The sequence below is a fragment of the Crocodylus porosus genome, unplaced genomic scaffold, assembly GCF_001723895.1.
Source record: "Crocodylus porosus isolate Cpor-Errol unplaced genomic scaffold, CroPor_comp1, whole genome shotgun sequence".
Taxonomy (NCBI): Eukaryota; Metazoa; Chordata; order Crocodylia; family Crocodylidae; genus Crocodylus; species Crocodylus porosus.
Window position 1 is genome coordinate 106900478 of NW_017728906.1, and position 9227 is coordinate 106909704.

General features: G+C 47.3%; 1 protein-coding gene across 1 annotated transcript in view; it reads right to left on the reverse strand.

Moving 5' to 3' along the window:
- Window positions 1-7996, reverse strand: part of IPO5 (importin 5) — a 70718-nt gene extending 62722 nt beyond the window's left edge. Inside the window, exon 1 of the mRNA XM_019529717.1 lies at window positions 7771-7996. Within this exon, the coding sequence (XP_019385262.1) occupies window positions 7771-7863 (93 nt within the window). The 5' untranslated portion in view covers window positions 7864-7996. The remainder of the gene's footprint in view (window positions 1-7770) is intronic.
- Between the last annotated feature and the right edge of the window lie 1231 nt (window positions 7997-9227).

Here is a 9227-nt window from a genome sequence, read left to right on the forward strand (position 1 = left end):
GATTTAGGTTAGATATCAGGAGGCGCTACTTCACAGTCAGGGCGGCTAGGGTCTGGAACCAGCTTCCAAGAGAAGTGGTACAGGCTCCTACCCTGGGGGTGTTTAAGAGGGGAGGTTAGATGAACATCTTGCTGGGGTCATTTGACCCCAGTATTCTTTCCTGCCATGGCAGCAAGGGACTTTTCCAGCCAGCTGCTGCCACTCAGAACACAAGTGAGTAGGGCAGGGTCTGGTTGCTGGTAGATGCACATTATTGGTTAACTGTTTAACTGACAGCATATGCGGAGTTTAAACAGGTACTTAATCAGTATTTACATCCCTACTTCATAGTACTAGTTCTTTTAACATTTCCATATTTAGCCAGTGTCCAATTTAGTACTGATGGTACTAAATATTAGCACATTTAATCATTAACGCATAGAATAATATATACATTTACATGTATGCAATAATTATCATATTATTCTAGCATTTATCTTTGCCACCATTTTAATTAAAACATATTAAATTAAAAATATAAACTAACAAATCAAAGTATGCTATCAGAAAAAGTGCATACACAGTAGTATTAGGTGTAAACTACAATACAAGATGTAAGAAAAGAAACACTATTATGGTTTTCAAGTCCTACACTCCACATTCCAGTAGTCACTGAGAATGGATAAAAGAAGGGAAGGCACTAATTTTAGCTGGTTGTTTTGAGTTAACCATGTAGGTGTCACAGAGGATTATAGTTTTCTCCACAACTTTTGAATACACATTGAAACTGCACCTCTTTGAATGAGTAACTTATCAAAATCCAGCTACAGTGACCTCTTAACGTTTCAGTATTAAGGCCCTTGTTCAATAGCTAATATTTAATGTTCAGTAGGAATACAGTATAATCCCTAATGACTGGGAGAGCCAATGCACAGGTGACCAAATTTTGCATATTGGGGGCAAACATACCATATTAAAATGTGGATAATACATTAAAGTGTTCTTTAAATTTAACATTAGCCATTTAATACTCAGTTTTCCTCTCTGGCCAGTACTCCTGATTTTACAGATAAGGAAATGCAGGTATAGCGAGCCAAGTGACTTCCTCAAAGCAGCACAGCAAATCACTGGCAAAGCTGAGACTAGCACTCGGACATTATAATTAGGTTATAAACTAATAAATTAGCAAGTGAATGATGGTATTAGCAAGTGTATGGACAGCCTTCCATGACTGTCTTATCTGGATGCCCGAAGATGACTGATGAGGTCTATCTGGAATTGACAGATTATACAGTAGCTCTATCAAGTGTTTCCGTATGAGGTGGGTAGTGCTGGATTCTTGATTTGGTCTAGGACACGCTGTTTCTGCCACGCTTGCTTTTCCATCTCCTGCTGTTGTCATGAAGTTTCAAAGTACTCAGCTCTCTACAGCAGACTCTTCCTTGGGGCAACCCTGGGCAATAGACTACTAGGAACTGACATCAACATTGCAGTTTATTAAGTTGGTCTTGAGGATGAACCCTCAAGAGCTTTCTCTGCCCTCTTCTTGAGTGTACACCATGGCTGAGCTGAGAGAATAAAACTTGCTTCAGCAGTTTGGAGTTGGACATCTGGATGACATGGCCAGTAGGGCTGTGTGAAACGGCTATGTTTCAATTCAGTCATTTTGGAGGGACATTGATTTGTTTTGAATCACTGTTCCGGCTTGATTTGGCCAAATCTGTGTTTTGGAGTTTTGACGGCGTTTCAGTGATTTGGCCATAGGCTATAAATCACTAAAATGTCTATAACTTTGTCATTTCTTGCCTAATTCATATGAAAATTACAGGGATGGTAGCCCCTTCTGAGGGCATGAAGCATGCCAAGGTTCAAGTAGATGGGTGCAGCGGTTTCTCTGAAGCTGCATCTCAAACTATTCTAAAGCAAAACTCGTATCACTTGCCAGTAGCAGCAGCATTTCTGTTATCCTGCACGCAGATCTGGGGGCCAGCACCCACCGGGAGGGCTGCAGGACTATGACAGACTCCTCTCGGGGGAAATGGGCCCCTGGATCTGCCTGCCTAGAGTACTGGGATTGGAAGGGATCTCGGGGACAGATCGCAGATACTGGCCAGCTACAGACTGATATCAGAACAGTCCCCTCCCCCCTCTGCTTCTTAGTTTGTTCTCCTGCAAGCCCAGCTCTGAAACTGAAATTTTCCAAAACATTTTGGATGGTTTTGTTTTGGACATGTTCTGGAGCCTTCTGTTTTGTTTTGGATTCAGCGTTTCGGGCACCAAAATGAAACGGCTAATGAAGTTTTGCACAGCTCTAACAAAGTTCATGTCTGATGTTCACTGCCTCAGGACTTCTGGTGTTTGCTTGCAGAAAAGCACTAAAGTTGGTGCATCAGTCTCCCCACTGGATATGGAGGATCTTCTGCAGGTAGCATGGATTGTACTTCTCCAATAACTTTAGATACCTCCTGCATGCTGTCCATGTCTTAACTCCGTAAAGCAAGATGGAAATTACAACTGCTTGATAAACCGTGAGCTTGGTTTCAGACCTGATGTCGTGATCTGAGAACACCTGTTTCTTCAGGCATCCAAAGGAGCTACACTTGCACATTTGAGGCAATGTTGGAGGGGTTGGTCCTGGGGCCGGTTTTGTTCACTATCTTGATTAGTGACCTGGAAGATGGAAAAGAGTGCATCCTTAGTAAGTCTGCAGATGGCACCAAGCTGGAGGTGGAGTAGTAGATATGCTAGATTGTAGGGCTAGGACTCAGAGACCTGGACAAATTGGAGGACTGGATCAAATCTCATGAGGTTCAAAATGGACAAGAGTGAAGTCCTACACCTAGAATGGAACAATCCCGCACACTGCTACAACCTGGGGACCAACTGGTTAAGCAGCAGCTCTGCAGAGAAGGACCTGGGGGTTACAATGGACAATAAGCTGAATGAGCCAACAGCATGCTCTTGTTGCCAGGAAGCCTAATGACATACTGGGCTGCATTAGTAGGAGCATTGCCAGAAGATCAAGGGAAGTAATTATTCCCTTCTAATAGACACTGGTGAGGCCACATCTGGAATACTGTCCAATTTTGGGCCCCCACTATAGAAAGGATGAGGAGAAACTGGAAAGAGTACAGCAGAGGGAAGTAAAAAAAGGTTAGCAGGCTGGAACATTTGACTTCTGAGGAGAGACTGAGGGAACTGGGCTTATTTAGTCTAGAGAAGAGAAGTCTGATTTAACAGCAGCCATCAGCTACCTGAAAGGTGGTCCCAAAGAGGATGGAGTTAGATTATTCTCAGTGGCAGCAGGTGCCAGAACAAGGAGAAATGTCTCAAGTTGCAGCAAGGCCAGTTTAGGTTAGATAGTAGGAAAAATTCTCTCACTAGGAGGGTAGTAAAATACTGGAACAGGCTACCTAAGAGAGATTGTGGAACATCTATCCTTGGAGGTTAAGACCTGGCTAGACAAAGCTTTGGCTGGGATGATCTAGTGGGGCTGGTTCTGTTCCAAACAGGGGGTTGGACAAAATAAGCTCCTGAGGTCCCTTCCAACTCTAATTTTTGATGATTCCATGTCAGCCCTCTGCAAGAGATGGCTTCTGAGGTACAGGAAATACCTGAGGCTCTCCAGAGTTTCACCGTGGATCTGGATTACCAGAAACAGAGACTGTTCATTAGGAGCTGGTTGGTGGAAGACTTTAGTCTTCTGAATATTAAACATCAGTTCCATTTTCTTGTATGCCTTGGTAAAGATGTGGATGATTGCTTGAATATCTGCTTCGAAGTAAGCACACACCACAGCATCATCAGTGTACTGGAGGTCCGTGACTGAGGTTGGGGTTGTCTTCATTTTGGCTCAGCATCATCTGAGGTTAAACAGCTTACCATCCATTTGGCAGTTTAGCTCCACTCTGGCTGGAAGCTTGCTGGTAGTCAAATGTAGCATCATGGCAACAAATACTGGCCTGAGAAGAGTACTGGGGCAATGAGGCAGCCTTACTAAACTCTGGTTTTAACTTCCAACAGATCTGTGATAGATCCATTACTGAGAACCATTGCTTGCATATTTGCACCTTGCACTGGCACAAAAGACTTACAGTTCTATTTCCTTATCAACTCCAAGGACACCTTACTGGCTAAGTTCTGTAGAAATAAATTCCAAGTGATCATAACAGAATTAAACATTGCTTTAATTTGCGTTTTCATTTGAAACTGCTAACTTTTCAGGAGTTCTGGAATTTAAGAGCAAAAGTTACACTGGAGTTTATGATGCCAAAGATTCGTATACTTGTGCACAGGCTATAAATATGCCTCTATTTAAAAAAAGACTCTACAATTTCATGGCTACAAGTACAGGCTGGGGGCTGACTGCCTGGGTATCAGCTCTGTAGAAAAGGATGTGGGGGGTTACAGTGGAAAAGAAGCCAAAGAGCCAACAATGTGCCTTTGTTGCCAAGAAGGCCAACGGCATAGCAGGCTGCATCGGTAGGAGCGCTGCCAGCAGGTCAAGGGAAATGATTATTCTCTTCTATTCAGTACTGGAGAGGCCACATGTGCAGTATTGTGTTTAGTCTGGGGCCCCCCACTACAGAAAGAATGTGGACAAATTGGAGAGTCCAGCAGAGGGCAACAAAAATGGTGAGGGGGCTGGGGCACGTGACCTATAAGGAAAGGCTGAAGGAACTAGACTTATTTAGTCTCAAGAAGAGGATACTGAGAGGGGACTTAGCAGCAGCCTTCAGCTACCTGAACGGGGCTTTGAAAGAGGATAGAGTTTGAAACAGGATGGAGCTACACTGTTCTCAGTGGCTGCAGATGACAGAACAAGGAGCAATAGCTTCAAGTTGCAGTAAGGGAAGTTTAGGTTAGATGTTAGAAAAAAATTCTCACCAGGATGGTAGTAAAACACTGGAGCAGGTTACCTACAGAGATGGTGGAATCTCTATCCTTGCAAGTTTCTAAGACCCGGTTAGGCAAAGCTTTTGCTAGGATGATCTAGCTGGGGAGGGTCCTGCTCCAAGCAGGAGGTTGGACTAGATAACCTCCTGAGGTCCAATTAGATCACCTCCTGAGGTCCCTTCCAACCTTCATTTTCTGTGATTCTAAACATTAATCTTATCAGCTCTAAATGTCATTGCTTTTGGAAATTCAGTATGCCATAGCAGCAGATGAGTTGCTTCACAACAAAGTTACACCCTACCACAAAAATTTGAAGAGATAGGATGTATACAAACATTTGAAAGAACCAAGAAAATTCTCCTTGTTTTGTACTCCTGGTAGAAAAACCTATTGAGAGAGCACTACACAAATGTTACAAGGGCCTGGTGGATGCCACTATGCAGCCAGGGTTCCCCTCCACATTCATCCCAATGTACTTTGTACCTTCCTCGCATGCTAGACAGCTTACAGCAACTAAGCACACAGGTCAGTGCTGACTAGCTACCTACCACAAGGCCCATGCCCCCAAGGAACTTCTGCCCACAATAACCTCCTCCCTCTCTCCATTTCTTTTAGTTGTGTTATGGGTCTCCTGCTTCAAAGCCTTACATCTGCTGTCTTTTAACTAGCAATCCTGTTGATCTTTCTTTCAGCAGCCCAGTGAATCCGCACCTCTCTGGTACCAGCCAATGGAGCCAGTTTCAGTGAAGGTGAGGCAAGTCTGGACAGTCAGGTGCTACCAGGGTAGGTGTTGTTGTGCCAGGTTCAGGTGCTGTTGGATAGATTCCCCTGCCTACTCAGGATGGCAGGGCACACAGCTGCACAGCCTCGGCTGCAAAAAAGGTCTGGCCTTTCCCATTACAGTAAAACCTCTGTCATTTGGCACCCATGGGGAATGGCGGGGTGCCGGATAACTAAATATGCTGCTTACCTGTGAGGTCTGAACAGGCGTCTTTGCTTGTTTGGGCCATCACCACTCCTGCCACCCCTCCCACCATGTGTGTGCTGGGGGACAGGGAGGGGGGCCCTGCACAGGCTGCTACGCCCCAGGCATGGGGGCTCGGCAGCACAGGCTGCTTTGTCCCGGGCCGTGGGGGCTTGGCAAAACCAGAAGTGCCACAGTGGGCATGTCCGGTTTAGCTTTTACCTTACGAGCCAGGATGCTGCTTAATAGAGCATGCTGGTTTGTAAGGTGCCAGATAATGCAGCTTTTACTGTATAAGTAATTGTCATTAAAGGGAGCTCCATATAAGCTACCAGAAGGACACATTTTCTAGGAAAAAAGATAACGTGTCAGTATAAAAATCTAACCAACTAGATTATTTAACCACATTTGGTCAATCACATATAAGCTAACTATAACTCATGCTAACTAGGAAGTATATACATTGGACCCAAGTAAATCGAATGATACTATCCTAGCAAGACTTTGACCATTACCTACAATAACTAGTAACTTTTTTTTTAAAAACAGCAAATTAATTTAACTGTCTGAACTTAACTGAAAAATTGAGAGATTTGAATTAGTTACCCTTTTAGGAAAGAAACAGTATGTTTAAGACATTCTTACAAAATTAAAAAGAAAATAAAAAATAAAAATCGATGAGGAAGTACTTTTGGATATGTTTATTTTTCTCTGAGAAGAAAACTGCGTTTCTTGTACTTAAAACCCAATGCACATTAACCTCTCCACCCATTTCCGTTACCTATGGGTTTTATTAATCAAATCTGTTGTTTGTTATATATAAGACAGCATGAATCTCTCAACAGTATAGCTTAACAATAAGCATTAATCATGCTTATGAATTATGAATACACTAGTTGGTATACTAATACACAGTAACAGAATTTGTTCAACAAGATAGTATTCACTTCAAGTAAATAATTTCAGTGCGACTGCCTGCCATGCGTGAAGAATTCTAACTTCAATTTGCTTTTAATATGGGTGGGGTGGGAAAGGGAAGATACTAGCCCAAGTTCCCACCATGGTACTGAGAAGAGTATTTTCATACAATTATCCCTTAGGAAAGAATGTGCTGAACTCTGCTGACCGCTGAAGGTATGCCAGCCATAAAAGGCCCAGCACCAGCCATCCAATGGGAAAGCACAATACACCAGACACCGGTATTTAATTCAATGGGAGCGAGATTCCCCACTAGGCTCCACAATAGAAACTTAAGCACTATTCAGGGGAGGGGAGGGGGGTGCGAATTAACCCAGCTTATTACAGCTAAAATGCTATGTAATGAGTAACATGTCTGAAAAGTTTTTGCTGATGCCAAAAAAAGCCCTTTAGATGGAAAGCACTTCGTTTCAGAGTATTTCACTGCTGCCGTCTCTGAGCGGATCAGAAATGGAAGGGATGGGAGGAGGCAGGAATTGATCCCATCCTGACAGGGAGGGGATAAGACAAAAAAAAAAGTTGAGACGATCTCAAGTACGCGGCTCCCCCGGGGCGGGGCAGGCGCGCACGTGCACTGCCCCGGGCCCCGCCGCGCGTCACCCGCCCTCTGCCCGCGGGGTCAGCGGCTTCCTGCTCTATGGCGCAGCCCGCCCCGCCATGCCGCGCCGGCGGCCCTCCCGCCGCGGCTCAGTCACGCTGCTTTGTTGGGGGCGGGGAGCAGGGCAGGGCCCCAGAGAAGGGCCGCCCCCGGCCCGGGGGAGCGGCAGCCTGAACCCTCGAACAGTGACCCCCTCCCAGGGGGGGAGCTGCAGTTGGAACGCGAACGCGCCCTGGAGTTAACCGCTGTAACGACTATAACGGCCGCGCCGCTCCCTCCCCCGCCGGCCGCTCGCACGTGGGGCGGCCGCAGCGGGCCCCGAGGAGGCTGACAGGCCGGCGCGGGGGCCCGTTACCTCGGCCTGCTTCCGGACCGCGTTGTCCGGGCTGAGCAGGTTGCCCAGGAGAAGGTAGAATTGCTGCTGTTCCTGCTCTGCCGCCGCCGCCATGGCTGCTTTTGCTGCGTGAGGGAAGGCGCGAGCGAGGCCGGCCCGGCGGGGAGGCCACACAAGAGCCGCCGGCCTTGCACCGCGCGAAAAGAGGCGGAGCTTTCGCCGCCGCGCTCTTGTCCCCGCTCCCCTCACAGCCGGGCTCGGCCGCCCGCCTCGCGCCCGCCCATTGGCTCCCGGGCGGGGCCGGCTGCCTCGCTGATTGGCTGCCGGGCCCAGGCCAGCCGCCGATTGGACAGAGCCAACAAGAGAAGCCGCCTCTGACTGGCCCCTTTCTTGGCTTTCCTCATTGGGCCGCCGGCCGAGGCCTCATTGGCGGGAATCTCTGACAGACCCGCCGGTATTGGCCAGCGGCGCGGTCGTCTGGTGCAAGGGGGCGGGCGCGGCAGGCAGAGCGAAAGGGGCCGGGGCGGGGGAGGGGAGGGAAAGCGCGGGAGATCACAGGGTCCCTCCTACCTCGGCGGACCCCGTGAGGGGTCAGAAGCACCTTGTGACGCTGCTGGTCACGTCACAGAGCGGAACGTGACGGAATGGGGCAGCTGGTGGTTGGCCCGGCCTGGGGGCAGCCCCTGCGTGGCATTGCCTGCAGATTACGGCCCTGCGGTGAGATGCGGGGAACGTTTCTGCTGCAGCTCTGCTATTTTAGGGGGCCTTGAATTGGAGGCAGCCTTAACCACTCATGCTGCAACTGATACTCTCTAATAGGACCTTAATCACTGCGTCGCTGTCATATAGAGGGACCATGAGATAAACGTCCCCAAAAGTCCTGAAATACCTCAGTTAATGGTTGCAAGGGTGTTGATTATAGCTGTGTATACTTACCTGGCAGGGGGGATGCTGTGATCCGGAGTGCGGTGCTCCCTGGCAGGGGAAGCAGCGTGACCATGTAGGCGAGCTCCCCAGGGCAGGTGATTGTCTCTGATATGTCCTCCATAGGAGGTCTATATTGAGCAGATTTTTTTTGGTATTGGGTGGTGGAACCGGAACATGCTCCATCCACTCCATGCATTGACCCGGTATTGCAGTGCTTCCAGGACCGGTGCAAAAAAACAGGAAAAAAAAAAAAAAAAGTTGGTCTTGAACAACACAGGCAGGCAAAGTTCTTAGGGTAAACCCAATACAGGCAGTCCTCAGACTTAGGACACAATTGTTTCCTGAAAACCACCTCCTAAGTTGAAATGTAACTTGGAACCAGTTTTCCCATGGGAACAATGTTATAAATGAGGGATTGGTTCCTTTACCAGGCTTGACAGCTGCCTCCAGCTGGTAAGTCTGTTAGAAATAGAATATTGTTAGAAATGCGCAGCTTGCATCTTGCACCTGATAAGCAAAAAATACTGCCCAAGGCTCCTTTCTCCCCCTTA